The 19147-nt window shown below is 42.7% G+C and overlaps 1 protein-coding gene across 1 annotated transcript in view; it reads right to left on the bottom strand.

Moving 5' to 3' along the window:
* Positions 1-2687: 2687 nt before the first annotated feature.
* The window catches only part of DENND11 (DENN domain containing 11), a 33526-nt gene continuing 17066 nt past the window's right edge, over positions 2688-19147 (bottom strand). Inside the window, exons 2-9 of the mRNA XM_034402693.3 lie at positions 18357-18456; positions 15075-15233; positions 13646-13793; positions 12963-13101; positions 10358-10489; positions 8861-9011; positions 8056-8124; positions 2688-6664 (exon numbers count right to left, since the gene is read on the bottom strand). Coding sequence (XP_034258584.2) covers positions 6469-6664; positions 8056-8124; positions 8861-9011; positions 10358-10489; positions 12963-13101; positions 13646-13793; positions 15075-15233; positions 18357-18456 — 1094 coding nt within the window. The 3' untranslated portion in view covers positions 2688-6468. The remainder of the gene's footprint in view (positions 6665-8055; positions 8125-8860; positions 9012-10357; positions 10490-12962; positions 13102-13645; positions 13794-15074; positions 15234-18356; positions 18457-19147) is intronic.

Genomic DNA, 19147 nt, shown 5'->3' with positions numbered 1-19147 from the left:
AACGCACAGCTTCCCAGGTTCTTCTCCCGGTTTCCCTGCCAGGGAGCAGAAGGACACGACGCCCTTCGTTGTCGGTGGCCCCCGGGCCTGCTTAACACATTCCCTCCGCTGCCTTTGATCCCGAAAGTCATCAGGAAGGTCCTGAGAGAACGGGCCGAACTCCGCCCCTTGTTGGCCGAACTCCGCCCCTTGTTGGCCGCGCAGGGCATGGTACGCAGACTTGGTGAATCTTTCCACAGCTCCCCATTGGACTCTTTGTCTGCACAAGGTGTCGCTCTCCCAGGGAGTCATCGCCCACCCAGATCCCCAGTGGCTCCGGTTAACCGTGTGGCGCTTGAGCGGGTGTTCCTAAAGAAGGATGGCCTTCCAGATGATGTGATACACACCATTCAATCGTCCAGGCGGCCGTCGACGATTCGTATTTATGAGGCTTCTTGGAAAGCCTTTACTGTCTGGTGTTCTAAGCATCATGTTGACCCCACATCGGCCGATGTACTGGAGGTCCTACAATTTCTTCAAGCCGGTTTGGACAAAGGGTTGGCTCCGGCAACACTGCGGAGACAGGTCGCGGCTCTGGGCACGGTCTTATCTCGCGACCCTCGTCGGCCTTTATCTCATGATTCCAGGATTCGAGGTTTTCTTCGGGGGGCGACAGTCATCTCGCCGCCTATTGTACATCGTTATCCTTCCTGGGACCTGCCTTTAGTTCTTCACGCTCTTACATCCGATCCGTTTGAACCTTTGGCCTCCATCAGTTTAAAGTTCCTGTCGTTCAAGTTGGCGTTTTTATTGGCCATTACGTCTGCAAGGAGAATTTCCGAGATTGCAGCGTTATCTGCCCGCAAGGACCTTTGCATCTTCCATGCGGACAGAGTTGTATTGAGATTAGACCCTTCCTTTGTTCCAAAGGTGAACTCATGGTTTCATCGAGCTCAGGAGTTGGTCTTGCCTGATTTCTGCCCGGACCCTCACCATCCCCACGAGAAGCGTTGGCATACGTTGGATGTACGCAGGGCTCTGCGAAGATACCTTAAACGGACGGCTTCCTTTCGACAGACTGAGGCCCTCTTGGTGTCCTTCCATCCTGCTTCCATGGGTCGTAAGGTGTCTTCTTCAACTGTGGGTCGTTGGATCAAGGCGTGTATTTCGATGGCATATGAATGCCAAGCCAGACCGGTTCCAGGCAGAATTTTTGCTCATTCTACTCGCAGTGCAGCGACAACAGCTGCGAGGGCTACTCAGGCTTCCATTACTGACATCTGTCGTGCTGCTACTTGGTCTTCAGCTTCACAGTTCATCCATCATTACAAGATTGATTCTTTTGCCTCGGCTGAGGCTTCATTTGGCAGACGGGTGCTTCAACAAGTCCATTCTGCCAGGGTGGCCGAGAGCAGTCAGTCTCCCACCCTATAGTAGAGCTTGGGTATATCCCAGCCATGGAATGTAGGAAGCAGCGCACTGGAAAATGGACGTTGGCTTACGTGAACGTCCTTTTTCAGGGCGCTGCGACTATATTCCATTCCCGCCCTTGTTCCGGCTTACTACTCTGGCCGGCTTGTTGTTGGTGATGTTTGTGTTGTTTGTTTGTTTCCTTCTTATAGATTCCTGGTTTCCAGCTCCTTCGTGAAAGACTGAAGTAATCAGCATAAAGGGGGCGGAGACCAGAGTAAAAAAAAAAAATTTGAATATTTAACACCCAGTAATCAGCTACAAGGAAGTGAAGATCCCAGCCATGGAATGTAGTCGCAGTGCCCTGAAAAAGGACGTTCACGTAAGCCAACGTCCATTCTACTATTGGACATTTATAAACTGTCTTGGAGAGAAGGGAGACAACATGCATCCATAAGTCACTCGACTCTACCTAAAGATCTATAGCAGGGGTGTCAAACTCAAGGCCCAGGGGCCGGATCCATCCCGCAGGGTACTTAGATCTGGCCCACGGGGCCACTCTGTAAACAGCAAAGGACTTCAGCGAGGTGCTTCTGCCCAGCAAAAACAGGCTCCCAAGCTCCGTTTTTGCTGGCAGAGGGTTGCAGGAGTCCGTCACAGCTGAAAACGGAGCTTGGGACCCTGTTTTCACTGACAAAGCGCTTGGGCCACCACAGACGTCCCCATGAGTTGAGCTGGCCACGCCCACTCTGACCACGCCCCCCTCAAGGTCAAACACAACCCTGATGCGGCCCTCAATGAAATCGAGTTTGACACCCCTGCTCTAGAGTATTTAGAAGTGATTTTGAGACCTCCAAGTTACAGGATTGGATATCATGAGCAGCATGTCAATGCAGTTTTAAAAGTCAAGCCACAAGAACCTTGAAAGAAGTCTCAGCAGCAGGTAGAACTCCTGCATGCTTGCTTCTCTGTTTCCTCAGAAAAGGGTAGCTAAATCATGCCAACTAAATCAGGCAATAACTACTGTGCCTTTTACTTAATATGGAAATAATTTTGTTGCATCAGAAATCTCTGTATCCAAAATGCCCCTGTATATCCTATACGGTGGCCAGTTAGGCTGTCAGAAAGCAAAGGAGAAAGGAATTACAGAGAAAGTAGGTATTTCCATTAAGGGCCCTATGCTCTTAATTAGTCATTTTTTTTCCATTTAATTAGCCATATTCACCTGCAGTCCTTCGGGTGTGCAAAACCCAATGTGCTGTTTGGTAAGCAGATACCAGATTAAGAAAAGTCACACATTTCCTCTATTTATTTTAATGAGCCCCACTCTTTTGCCACAAGTTCAAAGGTTTTTCTGCTTTTCTTCCTTTGCGCCTTCATAGGGAAGAAATAGTAGAAAAATGAAATGCTGTCTCTTTAAGCAGGGAAAATGATCAAATATTTATATCCCTTGGAACAGGAACCTGCTTGTGCTTTCAAAGCAAGGAAATAAAACATACCCTGTAGGATGAGAATGTTCTTCTGTGTCCCATTTAACAGCTGGACAAATAGATTATAAAGGTGCCCAGTAAGTAAGATGTAGCATATGACAGATGGTTATGACAATCACACCCAATTCTGTTCCTACATCTTGCCAACATTTTTTTTTTTTTTGCTAAGCCCAGCTGCTCTATCTTTACTAGCATAACCCATTTCATTCAATGTTTAAATAGTGAAGCTTTTCCTATAGCATGCCCATCAAGTTTTCCTCTGAATTTCTATCCATCAGGCTAATATCAACAGAGCTAGAGAGCCAGTTTCAATTGCTCTGATGTGTTCCATATCTATTCATTGCATGTGTTGATGGACAACACACTTGTCTTAAAGGTAAAAGGTAAAGGTTCCCCTTGCACATATGTGCTAGTTGTTCCCGACTCTAGGGGGTGGTGCTCATCTCAGTTTCAAAGCCGAAGAGCCAGCGCTGTCCGAAGATGTCTCCGTGGTCATGTGGCCGGCATGACTAAATGCCAAAGGCGCACAGAGCGCTGTTACCTTCCCACCAAAGGTGGTCCCTATTTTTCTACTTGCATTTTTTACGTGCTTTCGAACTGCTAGGTTGGCAGAAGCTGGGACAAGTAACGGGAGCTCACCCCGTTATGCGGCACCAGGGATTTGAACCGCTGAACTGCCGACCTTTCGATCGACAAGCTCAGCGTCTTAGCCACTGAGCCACCGTGCCCCTACACACTGTCTTAGGGTGTAATAAAGAAGCACTGCTTCGGCACAGTTTCACGGCTTCTGTTCTCTTTACCATGGGTAATCGACAGCGATATTTCTCAATCCTGGCATTTTATACATGTGTAGAAATTCTTCAGGCCAACAGACCCATTTCTGAAAATCCTGATTTACAGGATTCTCATTCTGAACCTCCCTATCTCCAAGCATTCATGTGGCATATACTCTGTGGCAGCTTAGCAAAACAAGAAGCAAAAATACCAGTTCAAAAGCTTGTTCATGTACAAACCCCATATACAACAACAAAGGATACCAAGAGGATCAATTTAACATCTAATTACCCAGAATCATTTGCTTAATTAAACAGCTTAGTGCCTTCCAATTCTTTCCTTTCATTCTATAAAATAAATTATTTAAATCCATATAGAGGAAGACCCACCCCCTATAGACAAGACAAATATGAGGTAGGAAAAAGGGTTAAGATAATCGGATGAAGATTTTCCTTCCATATTGGACCAAGGTGATGATGCCCTGTGGATTCTTTAGTTGAATCCACCCATCCAACCTATTCTTAATATTCTTGCTTTTTTAGTTCCAACTATCACTCTCTAAAATAGGTTAGAGCTATGCAGCAAAATATCAAAAGATGACTATTCGTTTTTTTTTTTAAAAAAAACAAGCAAGAAAGCAATTTGTTAAATAGAACAGCTTGCATAAATCATGAAGTAGCCAAAGACAACAGGAAACTGAAACATATATCTAATCCAGGGGTGTTAAACTCAAGGCCCAGGGGTCGGATCCAGCCCGTGGGGTGCTTAGATCTGGCCCATGGAGCCACCCTGGAAACAGTGAAGGACTGGCCCATGGTGGCTCTGCCAGCGAAAACGGAGCTCGAGAGGGCCACACACAGCCCGCCCGGGCTCCATTTTGGCTGCAACGGCCTCCTGCAGCTCTCTGCCAGTGAAAATGGATCCTTGATGAGTGATGTCGAGCTGGCCATGCCCACCCTGGCCACGCCCCCGGCCACACACCCCCTCTAACCAATTTAGGTTAACAAACACCCTCCCCCCCCCCAAGGTCAAACATAATCCTGATATGGCCCTTAATGAAATTGAGTTTCACACCCCTGATCTAGTCAATCCAACTCTCCTTCCAAAGCAAAATGGGACTCTACAATCAAATCTATTTAAAAGAGCAATAAAATTCAGTCTATGTAAGGGGGGGGAGGGGAAATCAGATGCCACACTACAGTAATAGGTAACTGATTAAGTCTAACTGGAATTTAGTAAAGATGTCAGTGCTAACAACTAGACCAGCCACCAACTCTGATGTCCTTCACTTCCCTCAGTGATTTGGAAGGAGGCCTTGATGAGAGCACCACAGCTTCTGCTGTAGAAGGAAAATAATAATAAGAGTGCCATAACATTCCTAATAGACAACAGCTGAAATGACTAAGCAAGGGAGAACAGGTGGAGAACCTGAGGCCACCAGGTGAGTATTCTAGCCCAGGGGTCTCCAACCTTGGCAACTTTAAGATTTGTGGACTTCAACTCCCAGCAAAGCTGGCTGAGGAACTCTGGGAGTTGAAGTCCACAAATCTTAAAGTTGCCAAGGTTGGAGACCCCTGTTCTAGCCTATGATTAAAGCTGCAAAGAGCCCAAGAACCATTAGCTTAATTTTCAGCCAGAAGCTGAAGAAACAGATCAGGCTCTCAGAAATTTTATATGTACTCTTGATGATGGCTAATCCATGGTATCCATCATTAAGGGAGTAAGGCACTGGAGTAATCATCACTCCTCGCTATTTTTTCTAATCTTAGCATTACCCTATTATTACTCACAAATATAGGCTTGGGGCCCAATTAGAATCCTAAATACTCTGTAGTGTAACAGAACAAAATTCCAGTGTATCTAAACCACCACTATGCCAAAAAAATAATACATATCCAATTATACAGCTGGTAGAGCAGGCTCATTGTAATTATAAGTATGAGAAACAAACAGTACAGGGTAAATCCACAGTCTCAAAATTCTTTAAACTGCTTTGGGGGGTGGGTGGGGGGAGATATGAAGTTACTGTGCCTTGGCTGAGATAAGGCAAGATCTTTTTCTCAAAATATTCAATAATCAGTGACAAAGCTAGGATTTAAAAAAAGTGGGGGGGGGGGTTCTTCCAATTGTTTTGTAAAGAAAAAGTGAGGTTTTTAAAAATATATATTACTTTTGATGTAATGGGAGAAAAAGCTGCCCCCTATCACTTATCTTCCATCTGCCAAGGCAAAAAAAAATGCTAATTTAACTGAACCATCATATGGAGAGCAGATACATGTCTCTACATGCATAAAGTAAGGAAACAAGAAAACAAAAAAAAAAAGTTTTTAAGAGTTTTTGGATTTGGAAGGTCTATCACCTACAGCATGTCAGGAAGGCTCTAGCAGCGTGAAAAATTCACATTGGTCCCCAGAGAATAAAGTGCTTTTCACATCCACCCATCCAAATTCCCAGCCAATAGATACAATTTCTTCTCTCAAAATAACTCTGTGCTGGGTTGTTTAGAAGCAGGCGGGGTAGAAGATCATGAAGCAGACTATATTCCTTTTTAGAGAACTTACAGAAAGTGTGGTTAGCCAATCTATTGTGGGTAGGAAAGAATGGCATCTTCTTTGAGATCCATTTGAAAACAATTTCTTAACAGGATAAAAATAAATAACACTTCCTGCAGACAAGCTCCCCTTAAATACAAGGCAATACTTCACGATATGAATTGCGGCAAGTTCCACCAGTTCATCCTGTAGTCTTTTAACCGTTGTTGCCATCCACTCACATGTGAATTCTGCTTCTCTCACCCTTCCAGCAGCCACCATTTCTAAGTACAACAAGGATTATCAATGACCAGCATGACATCAATGCCATAAACTTCCAGGAGGTCCAGGAGGAAGCTACGGTCGCCTTGAGGATCCAAGCCCATTCCACGGGCATGGTCAGCTGTCAAAGTCTTGTCCTGGCTGGCTGATATCTCCATCAATGTCTGAAATATCCGATTGTTCTGCTCCATGAAGAACCTTAGAGATAATGTGAAATGGAGACATATGAAGATGTGTAAAGCCTAAAGACATTCTGCTCTCCAAGCCTATGACTATTACTCATCTTCTGTTACCCCAAAATTTGGGAAAATTCAATTGGCAATCACTTAAAACTGAGGACAAGCCACCTGTCCTGTATAGGAAATAGCCTCCTGAGAATATACTGCTCAATAGGTTTCTACAAAAACCTGTTGAGCAGTGAAGTACCTTCACTAAAGTCCCATACCCCATTACAAGGGGCTTCTTCAGGAATTCTCATTCAAATAGTAGACACTCTATCTGAATCCATTATTATCTAGGTAGATCTTTCTCTGCTTGTCTGTAGGATTTTTGATGATATCCTTCATTTATTTTTCCATATACAGCCTCCCACTATCTCAAAGGTAGGGTTACCTACTGGTCATGGCCAGCATAATATACACTCAGACTTGTTCTTTTGTTCTACATTCTTTGTCCCAATTCACCCTTTAAAATGATTCTTTACAACCTTAGCGTGTTGCAACACAAAGCACTAGCTTCTAGCATCATATGCATTTGCAGAAATGTGCCCTAAATAAGTCGCAATTACTGGAAAGAGCACCCTAAGAATTTAATGCGCCAAATAAGTGTTACTCAATATGGCAGCCATTTTGTGAATGGACCCACCACAAAGTCTCAAAATTCAAACTACTCTTAATCTAGTATTGCCGTTTGCCATTCAGATTAATATTATCATGCCACTACCTTTCCAGGTTAGTGAACTACAATGCCAACCTAACTTTTAACCATGTAGCCTTTGACTAGATAACAAACACTCTCAAGAGTTTTTTCTTGCCAATGTTCTTGATATTTATTTCCTTGCAGATGCTGAATTTGAAAGTATAACATTTCAAACTCAAGGTGTATTTTTACTGCTTAAATTTAGTTTCAATTTTCATTGCCTCACCAATAGCATAAAACATAACCATTGCTACAACCTGCTTACAGAATTTGGAATATAACGTTGAGGACTCCGACTTTAAGCTGACCATCAGAGTAATAGATCTGACTCTGGTGTCTCATTCTGACATGCTACTATGCTTCTGTGAATATGTGGCCCCATGAAATATGGATTCCCTAATGGCTACTGAGACTTGCAAAAGTCCATGAAAAGAATACGTTTTTCAGTGGTGGCTGCCACAGATTGGGTATGTATGTATGGGGGAACCTCAACCTATCACATCACTGAAGAGCCTACTGCGATCAGGTAGGAGGAGACTTACAGAGAATGAGAAAAGGAGATCAAAGGAAATAAACTCCCCAAAATCACAAGAATGGCTTGGAAATATCTCAAACGTAGCTCATCGCTAATTTCAAGCAGTACTCTGAAGAATCCCATCTGAACAACTTACAAGATGAAGAGGTCCTCTTCACAAGAACTACAGTCACCATCTACTTCCTGGGAGTACATCAGCATCTGTCTGAATGAGGGAAACATATATACTCATCACACTGACAGATCCACAATTGATGCCCTATAGCAGGGGTGTCAAACTCGATTTCATTGAAGGCCATATCAGGGTTGTGTTTGACCTCAGGGGGGAGAGGGGCGGTGTGGCCAGGGGGGGCATACCAGCTCGATGTCACTCGTGTCAGGGGTGCCTGTGGTGCCTGTGATCTGCCAGCAAAAAATGGGCTCCTGAGCTCCGTTTTTGGCTGTGATGGCTTCCTGCAGCCCTCTGGCAGAGAAAATGGAACTCGGGAGGGCTGCAGAAGGTCCTCCAAAGCTCCATTTTTGCTGGCAGAGGCACCGCAGGCCAGTCCTTTGCTGTTTCCAGGGAGGTCCTGTGAGCCAGATCTAAGCACCCTGCAGGCCGGATCCAGTCCCCAGGCCTTGAGTTTGACACCCCTGCCCTATAGCAATGCAAACAAAATATCCAAAACCAGACCCAATATTTCCTGGACATGCAACATCATTACAAAACCAAAGGAAAGCTACGTTTAGATTTTTCTTTTCTTCATTTATTTTGTAGCATTTTAAAAAAGAATTTTCATATTCAAACTTAATGAGTGAATCCTTCCCTGTGGTTCTGCAAAATAAACATGCTGGAAAGAAATGACCAAATGACCTGGAACAATTCAGAATTAAAGCAGAGGCTTTCATTCAAGCTCCCCATAAAACGTGAAGAGGAATCCCTAACCAATTTCTGGTACTACCTCTGATCATTAAGTCTCTGATACTTCTCCTTGTCCGCACTGTTAATCTTCAGGAGTGGTTGCAGATGCTCAAGGTGTGTCTTTACATTCTGGTTATCTACATAGACATCATAGAGATCCTGCTTCTCTTCGAAGATTTTCTCTGTTGTGCCTGGTGGAAAAAAAACACAAGAGAATGGGTTGGATCCAGATTAAGTTAAATGCACTTGGGTTTTCCACCAAGCTCAATGAGATGTCAGCACTTAAATACAAAATCCATGGTGAGCATGGGATGAAGTTTCATTTATGTTTTTATTCAGCCTCCATGGCTGTTGGAAGCAGATGGTGTGATGGCACCAACCGAGTGGCCAGGCTCAAATATTTTAATTACCAATACCAAATAATTAGTATTGAGGGCTAGGAGTTTTGGAGGTGAGGTCTAAATGGTCGGCTGGGGAATTCTGGCAGCTGAAATCCACAAGTCTTAAAGTTGTCAAACTGTTCTGCCCCAGCTACGGACTCCAAAAAACGCAGCACACACAAAATCTGTGCAAACCTTAGTTTACTAAATTAAATCAGTCTTTTTCAAATAAAGGCTGTTAACAGCCTACAAGAATCCAAAGAATAAATAATTGTAATCTTACTATGGTTGGCAGAAAGCCCAGAAGCAATTTGCAGGAAACTGATAAGAGAACTAAGATCAGGACGTGAAGGAGAGTGAACGAAGTTGTTCCCTGAAAATTGCCTCAGTGGTCGTCCTTCCTTAAATAGGCTAAGGGAGTGGCCAATTAGCCCCAAGCCTTACTCTCGAGGAGTCCTCCTCCTTAGAAGCCACTCCTGCCTTTTGGCAGCTCTGTGCGCCCGTGCATCGAGAAGAGGCTCCTCCTCTTCTTCCTCTTCACTTATGGGAGCTTCTGGAGGTTCTGAAGGCCCTGGCTGAATCCCCGTCTCTGGCACCACATCTCCAGCCTCCCCATTGTCTGACTCAAGTGCCAGCTGCACAGGCTGCTGGCGCAGCACCACACCAGCCTCCTTGCTGTCAGAATTAGCTATTAGCTGCATAGGCCGCTGACGGGCCACAACACAAAGTTGGACACCCTTGCTGTAAGTTTTCAGAAGCTTAATACATATAGTTTGATTATTTTGACCAAAGAACTAGACAAAATCAAACCATGAAAAAACAGGGTGTCTTTGGATCTGCAGAATTGGCTGAGGGCAGCCTAAATTGCTTGCTATAGCATGTGGAGGCTATGGTATACTAATTTTTAGATAGTTCTTGCATGGAAGTGGTAGTCTTTTTTCCAAATACAGAACTAGATTTGCTGTGAAGCATTAAGACATGCTATCTCTTTATCTGCCAAAATGAAAGGGTACGTTCCTCAAATATCTTTAATATTTAACCATGATGAATGTATAAAAGTTTCATGTAAAACTGCTGGAAGTCCAACTTCTGCAACAGCCAAACTGATCCCAGGTAGGACAAATCCAATAAGGAAGTAAATCCGGAGCATTACTTACAGGCTACATATGATACTTCAGTCTCTAGCATTTCAATGTCGGCTACATTGACATAGAAAAACGGCTTAGACTCAGGGACGGTCCCTCCAATACCCGGCAAGGAGACATTGGCAAGGCAGCAGCAGCAATAAACTATGGGCAAGAACAGAAGGAAACCAACAAGGCATAAGATAGGCAACAGGACTTCCAGAACGTCTTTGAGAACTTGAGAAAAAACTTGTCACAGGAGGAACTGTCTCTACCCAGAGCAATCAAATGATATTTAGAAAATCAAAAACTGTTCATTGAGTTCCCTTGGAAAAAACAGGGGAGTTTCAATATGAAAAATTCTAAAAGACATTTGTGAATAAAGACTCTAATTAACACTTTCTTTTTCCAGAATTGTATGTTGTTTGCTTTTCTACTTTTTCATGGAGGCCATCACCTCTCTGTTCAGAAGTAAGTACGTCAACTCAGTAAGATATAATTGACTCAATGTGTATGTAGCTGAAAAACAGACAATTTAATTTTCTCTACCTCACACCCACATATTCCTGCATGCCTTAGGAACTCAGGAGGCAGCGGTGTGAATTTGTCAATAATATAACTTGTTAAATTATCTATGAAGAATGTAATGAATTGTTATGCGCTGGACAGATTTGGGTTGCTGAAGTTCAAGTCCCCATTCAACCATAGAGCCTATTGGATAACTTTGGGATGTCTGTCTGTCTGTCTGTCTGTCTGTCTATCTATCTATCTATCTCTCTATCTATCTATCTCTATCTATCATCTATCATCTATCATCTATCATCTATCTCTATCTATCTATCTATCATCTATCTCTATCTATCATCTATCTCTATCTATCTATCTATCATCTATCTCTATCTATCTATCTATTTATCTATCTATCATCTATATCTATCATCTATCTATCTATCTATCTATCATCTATCTCTATCTATCTATCATCTATCTCTATCTATCTATTTATCTATCATCTATATCTATCTATCTATCTACCTATCTATCTATCATCTACCTACCTACCTACCTACCTACCTACCTACCTACCTGTCCGTCCGTCCATCCATCCATCCATCCACCCACCCATCCATCCACCCATCCATCCATCCATCCATCCATCCATCCATCCATCTATCATATATTTTTATCCTTCCTTTATGAATTTTTACAAATAACTCAGGATGGAGAACATCTAATACACCTTCCTGCTCCTATTTTTCCCATAACAACAACCCTGTAAGGTGAGTTGGGCTGAGAGAGAGCGACTGGTCCAAGGTCATCAAGCCATTTTCATGGCTAAGGCAGAACTAGGATTCACAGTCTCCCGCTTTCCAAACTGGCTCTCTCATTCCATTTCTCTGACTCCAACCCAACTTACAGTGTTTTTGTTGTAATGAAAAACATGGGGGAGGGGCTTCCTCTCTACCATTTTAAGAGCAAAGGTGCAATATAAATGCAATTTCATTAAAATTAAAAAATATAAAAATTGTGTAATATAAAATTTACACAATTAGCATGCTAAAAATACTATGCTAGGTAACAACTCTGTTCTTCACTTATAAGACATATGAGTTGATAGCTAATTTGGATATTACACAAAAGTTAAAGTGAAAACTTATATACGCTTCTATGAAAATCTGCATCTGAACATATATGTAAAAGTTTGTGCTTTTGGGTGTGGAGTATTTGTCATTGTCAAATGAACTTTTCTTATATAGTCCTCAACTTATGTAAGACCTCAACTTACAACTGGTAACTTAGTAACCATTTTAAGTTCCAAAAGACCTACGTGAGTGACACTTATCACCCGGATTTGAAGTTCTAAAGGTCTCCTACACACCAACTGCAGTCATGTGATCGCCTTTTGGGATCACATGACAACCGGACTACATTTATAGCTGTTTGCAGCATCCCATGGTCACATTTTTTCAAAGGTTTTGCCAAAAATCAGCATTTACTTCCAATTTGGAGCAAAGTCAGCCCATAGAGCAAACCACTGGTTCATTTAATAACCATGGCGCACACTTTGGGACTTTACGCAAAAAAGATCACATGACCCGCTTTATAAGCCGAAGTGGCACAGTGGTTAGAGTACTGCAGGCTACTTCAGCTGATTGCTAGCTGCAGTTCGGCGGTTCAAATCTCACCAGGCTGAAGGTTGACTCAGCCTTCCATCCTTCCAAGGTGGGTAAAATGAAGACCCAGATTGTTGGGAGCAATATTCTGACTGTGTAAACCGCTTAGAGAGGGCTGTAAAGCACTGTGAAGCGGTATATAAGTCTTAAGTGCTATTGCTAGTGCTAGTGCTATAACTATCATAACTCATGACCATTATGGGCAGGCTCCATTACCATCATACCTTGAGGCCATGTGTAGTAGGAAAGCATTTTATTAAACAACAATTAAAATGGCAAAGTATTACTACAATTTGCTCTGCATTACAGCAACTTCCTTAAAAAACGTTTCTCTCTCTCTCTCTCTCCCTTCCTGCCTCTTCCTCTTCTTAAATTCCTGTAATATGAAATGAGTGAAAGAATTGTGCTTCCTTCTGTTGCCTGATTTTGCAACGAAGACCACATATATCTCCCCTGCTTCCTACCTCTGTAGCAGACCACGCCGATGGGAGGCGGAGAAAATATCAAAATGCGTTTGCGAAGCAAGGCAAACTTCCACAGTGTCACGATCTGCTCTCCAAAGAACTTGATGAACTGAGACATACAGCCTGCGGGATGGGTGATCTGCAGCCAGAGGAAACAGAAAGGAACCGAGGTCAAAGCTAAAACAAGAGAACTGTGGTGGGGAGAAAGTGGCCTACAGAAATGCCAGTTTGAACAAAAGCTCTGGGAAGAAAGGAGCTACCCAAACTTGGCATCATCTTTTCTTTTTCAGATAAATAGCGAAAAATTGGTCATTCTCTTTTCACTCCCAGCAAGGAATTGAGTGCTGCGATGAGCAGACGATCCATAATTTTATTTCATTAAATATTTATGCAGGCCGCCAAACGAGTCTGACTCGGTCGACTCCCGACCCAATAAAATGCAAGGAAACATCCACAGTTAAGTAAAACAAAAACAAATTTAACAGACGCATCCACAGCAAGTAGCACAAAAACAGCGTAATAAAAAATTCCATAACCGAAGGGGGAAAAATAACAGTAACAATCAAGTCAAAATATACTCCCCAAACCCCCTAGGACTTAGAATATCCCCCCCCCAAATTGTAACATCTACTGGTAATAATGAAACCAACACACACAGTTCAACAGTCCCAATTATTCTTCACCTTCATCTCTGGATACATATATTTGTGGATGGAAGGGAGCCAGTGGATGGGTTGCTGTGAAACAAGAGTGCCTGCTGGGAAGACTCCTTTCTTGTCATCGTAAAAGGCTTCCAAGTGAGAGTAATGTCCTGGCATTTCCAACTGGTGCCTGGAAGGAAAACAAATAAACAAGACAAGCAGCTGCGGAGTGGTCTCTCTATAGCAGGGGTCCACAACTTTAAGACTTGTGGACTTCAACTCCCAGAGTTCCTCAGAAAGCTTGGCTGGCTGAGGAACTCTGGGAGTTGAAGTCCACAAATCTTAAAGTTGCCAAGGTTGGAGACCCCTGCTCTGTAGCCTCCCTTATCAGATGCAGAATTCTTTTCCTATTTATCTCCATAACAAGACTGACAGCAAAGTGGTCCAGATGAGACCTGGACCGAGCCCATTGTTTGGGAGGATGGGTTGGTTGGTTGGTTGGTTCATTGGTTGGTTAGTTGGTTGCCCAATTCAAGGGAAAAAGGCTGGGCTTCCCAGCAAATCCTCAAAAGGAATAGCAACAGCCATAGCATTTAGACTTATATACCGCTTCATAGAACTTTAAAACCCTCTCTTAGCAGTATACAGAGTCAGCATATTGGCCCCAACAATCTGCATCTTCATTTTATCAACCCTGGAAGGATGGAATGCTGAAATCAACCTTGAGCAGGTCAGGATCGAACTGCTGGCAGTTGGAAGGATTAGCCTGCAACACTGCATTCTAACCACTGCGCAATTACGGAATCACACACATGACATTTCTCTTGCACAGACCAGGTCTTGATTCAGAATCAGATTCATGCTGGAGAAGCACACCCCATTCTATGATTAAGACTGGCTATGTCTCATTTTCACTTGGTTTTCACTTATTTCTACTTTATGGGGAATAACTTCATTTGGGTAGTAAACGGCATATTGGTTCATCGCTGTCACAGCCAAAACTCTAGCAGAGATTTAGAAAATCTAACAGGACTTCCCATCATCCCCCACCAGCTTCCCACCAGGACTTCCCTTCCAGTGGTGGGATTCAAAATTTTTTACTACTGGTTCTGTGTCATAGCTTGGTGAACGTGGCAGAGGAAGGCTACTCTAAAATCTCCATTCCCACCCCACCCTACTAACCTGCTTTCCAGCTCTGTTCTCCTATACAGGGCAACAAAAAAAGACCCAGCTGATCAGCTGGGACTTGATCAGCTGGGACTCGGGAGGGAGCAAATAGATCAGGGGTGGGGCCATCCAGAGGTGGTATTTGCCGGTTCTCCGAACTACCCAAAATTTCCGCTATCAGTTCGCCAGAACCGGCTGAATACCACCTCTGTTCCCTTCCCAGGGCTTGAACATTGCTTGTAGAACACTTGGAGGTGTTAGAAGGAACACCATCCCCACATGCTTCCTTTATCTAAGGACCTACCTGACTTGGTTCTCCAAGAAGTGCATGTATCTGTACAACAGAGTGTAGGAAGGAGAAAGAATGCCCACAGATTTCATGCGTGCTCCACGTTCCAATTCGCTGTCCACAGGCATATTGGCAAAACATGCCAAACCAAAGCAAATGCCTTTCCGGAAGTAACTAGAAAAGAATAAGGATACGTCTTCAAAGCATTAACAGGCAAATGACTAAAAAATTAACGAAGCCTGATGGTGGCAGAAAGGACTATGAAAACAGGTCATGGCTGGACCAGAGGATTTACAGCAAACATAGCAGTTATACCATTGCTCTTCAACTATGGCATTGAGAGCTAACTTACAATCTATCCTGAAAATACTGCACTGACACAATTTCCTTATTCTGCTTTTTCCCCTCTTGGGAAGAATATTATTCCTTCATCCTAGTTTCAGTTCCAGGATTACATAAACTTTGAATGATGGTTAAACGAATGGTTATTAGGCAAGAACTACCTGTAGATAGGTAGATGTCAAAATACCCCAAATAATCTATCTTGTTAAGTCTTTATTTGGCACCTAAAAGGTAATGAAGTAAGCACCAGGTATATTTTCTTTGACTAGCAATTGATTGATAGCAGAGGCCCACATAGAAAACCATCATTAAACAACTACAATTTATGGGCAACTTAGTAAAAGAATTATTATTCTGTTCCAAAGGAAAAAAATATATTTGTACAGAAATTCAGGGATTGGAGTACAGAAATACTGGGGGAGGGGTGGGGGAAGGGTAAGAAATGAAGAAAGAAACAAAAATGATTTTGTTGTGGGAGTTTATTACAGACCACCTGGGCAGGCAGAAGATATTGTATGTAAGCCCTTCTGTGTCAGACGTTCGATGTTTCAAAGATGCATGCAATAATGTTAATGAGAAATATAAATTATGCTGACATTTACAGGAATCTAACTCTACCAAGAGGATCAACAAATTCATATCCTCTCTTGCTGATAATTTTATCTGTCAGAAAGTGGAAGAAAGAAATAGCATCTGCTATCCTGGATTTCAACCTCATCGACAAGGAAGAATTAACTGAAGGAATTGGCACCTTGGGAAAAGTGTTTACGCTCCCGTTGAATCTGAGATATTGAGAAAAATCAAATCAGACATCAGAGGAGTGGAGAAAGTGGTGAACTGGCAATGACTAGTGGAAATGTTCTCTTATTCTATGTTTACATTTCCTCAGACAAGAAATGGGAGCTCTAGCTGGTCATGATTATGTCATTGGGAGAAGGAGGAAACTAAGGATAAACAAGGGAAAGATAAGAGAAATTGTGGGTAATTTAAACAATGTCAAGTCTGCAGAAATTGATGGATTCCTAGGCTACTAAAGGAACATATGAAGAACAGTTACAGGAACTGGGCATGGCTAGTCTAGTGAAGAGAAGAACCAGGGGAGACATGATAGCAGTGTTCCGGTATTTGAAGGGCTGCCACAGAGAGGAGGGGGTCAAGCTATTTTCCAAAGCACCTGGAAACAAACAAGGAATAATGGATGGAAACTGATCAAGGTGAGATTCAACCTGAAATTATGGGCAACTTAGTAAAAGAATTATTATTCTTTCCAAAGGACAAAAATATATTTGTACAGAAATTCAGGAACTTTCTGACAGTGAGAACAATCAACCAATGGAACAGTTTGCCTTCGGAAGTTGTGGGAGCTTCATCACTTGAGACTTTCAAGAAAAGATTAGACTGCCATTTGTCAGAAATGCTGTAGGGTCTCCTGCTTAGGTGGGGGGGTTGGACTAGATGACCTATAAGGTCCGTTCCAACTCTGTTAATCTGTTAATCTGTTAACTCACAGAGGGCATTGCTGAACTACTGTAGTTCAGGCCACATCCCGGAAGAGAGCAAATGGCATCTTCCGATTCAAAAAGAAAATATAGTCCTGTCAGCTTGATATCTGTATTGGGGAAGGTCCTTCAATAGCAAGTCTGTAAACACTTGGATAAGTGTGCTACTATTAACTGGAGCCAGCATGGGGTTATTGCAAACAAATTATGCCAAATTATATGTCTAACTATATGTCTTTTTTAGAGTTACTAGCTTTGTAGATCAGAATAATATAATCAGGCAAATAATTTTGATTATGGCGACCCCTGAGAGGTCTGGGGGACGCCCAGGACAGGGGTGAAATCTACTTACCTTCCTTACCAGTTTGGAAGTGCACGCGCCGCGCGTGTGTGCAAACGCGCGGACCCTCTGCACATGCACAAAAACTTCTGCGCATGCGCAGAGGATAAAAAACACATCACTTCCTGGTTAAAACCAGGGAGTAACAACAACCAGGCGGTGGGTGGAGCCTTGCGCCGCCACCCGCTACTGGTTCTCCAAATCACCCGCCACCATCGCTACCAGATCGGCCAAACCGGGAGCATTTCACCCCTGGCCCAGGAGTCCTAGGGCCACACTTTAAGAAACACTGCTGTGGTGGATCCTGCACTGAACAACCTTAGGATTCTATTAACAAATCTGGAAGGCACTTGGCTTGGAAATAGACAAGCACTCATTTCTACTTTTCAGCAGAGATGCCAATTATATTCCAGATGTATTCCAGTTTCCAGACTAGTCTTTGAGAGCAACTGCACTAATGATAAAATAGAGATGTTTACCGTTTCCTTATAAATCAATCTTCCAACATTGGGTCTTACAAGATATACTAAGATATAGACAATACCAGAGGCAGACACGTTTTAATATACTTTGTTTTCCAAATTTACGATTCACTCCTATAAGAAGAAAGAAGAGTTGCAGCCAAGGGGGAAAACGGACCATTAAAAAAGCCAAGATGTGTAACTGCAACCATGTCCCTATTTTATGTGATTTGCGTGCATAGCACACTTTGAAAAGAACGTGGGTTTGATGGCCTGGGTGCAGCTAGCATCTTGACTGTTTTATCCTCCTGCAGGAGGATAGACAGGTATTTTGAAAGGTAAATTTGAATCTGAAGAAATCACACAAACATAGAAAGACTACCTAGTGCGGCTTAATGTTGCCAGGCATAGGAGTGGGTAAAATATTATGGACAGTAAACCCTGGTTCTAGGGGCTGTGCATGCCATATGTGATAGCTTACTTCTTCCTCAAATCTGCAGTCACCTATACATATGATTGGCATTAACACTAAGCATTTCATCTTAATAAGGAAAATTATTGTACCCATTTAACCCTTTCCAGATGACGGAAAGATTTGTAATAACCAAATCGTTTGTATAACTTGAGTGGAGCAAGAAGTTTGCAATGCACTCACATGAAATCAGACTGGATTTTATGGGATCCACTGGCCATAGATTTGAACTCAACACCTTCCAGATCAATGTCTTGTGGCAAACACCATTCAACCATATTACCTGTGCAGAAAGGAGGAAAACAAAACATTAACACAGATCCAGCACAAGACCAAGGCCATAAAATCACACAGATGTGCCTTTAGTTTTCTGAAAACCACTGAAAGCAAAGCCCCCATTGTCTGACATTGTAAGTTAAAGGAGAAGGATGAAGGAGATAGAGGAGAATATTTGTAATTAGGCAACATCAAGAGTGCCAATGATACTGGCACTGATGATACCTAGTTTGAGTAATGAAGCATCTGCAAGAAAACAACCAAACGCAAAGAGAACCAAGGGTCTCTCATTATAGGTTTGACAGAACCTGGTGGCGCAGCAGACTAAAGCACTGTTATTAACATCAGCTGCCTGCAATTACTGCAAGTTCCAATCTCACCAGGCTCAAGGTTGACTCAGCCTTCCATCCTTTCTAAGGTAGGTAAAATGAGGACCCAGATTGTGGGGGCAATAAGCTGACTTTGTATAAATATATACAAAAGTATGAAGGCTATTGCTTAACGCATTGTAAGCCGCCCTGAGTCTCCGGAGAAGGGCGGCATATAAATCAAATTTAAAAAAAAAAATAGCTACTTCTTCCTCAAAACCAACATTCTTAGGGCACCCAGATTAGTTCTACTTGAATTTTTTTCTCGGAAAGAAAGAAATTTCTCTAAACCTTCTGAAAAATGTGCTTTACATTTAAAAAAAAATTCAG

Source organism: Pantherophis guttatus, chromosome 7 (genome assembly GCF_059756535.1).
Source record: "Pantherophis guttatus breed Tessera chromosome 7, ASM5975653v1, whole genome shotgun sequence".
In the NCBI taxonomy this organism is placed as follows: Eukaryota; Metazoa; Chordata; class Lepidosauria; order Squamata; family Colubridae; genus Pantherophis; species Pantherophis guttatus.
This window is presented reverse-complemented; position numbering and strand designations above follow the sequence as displayed.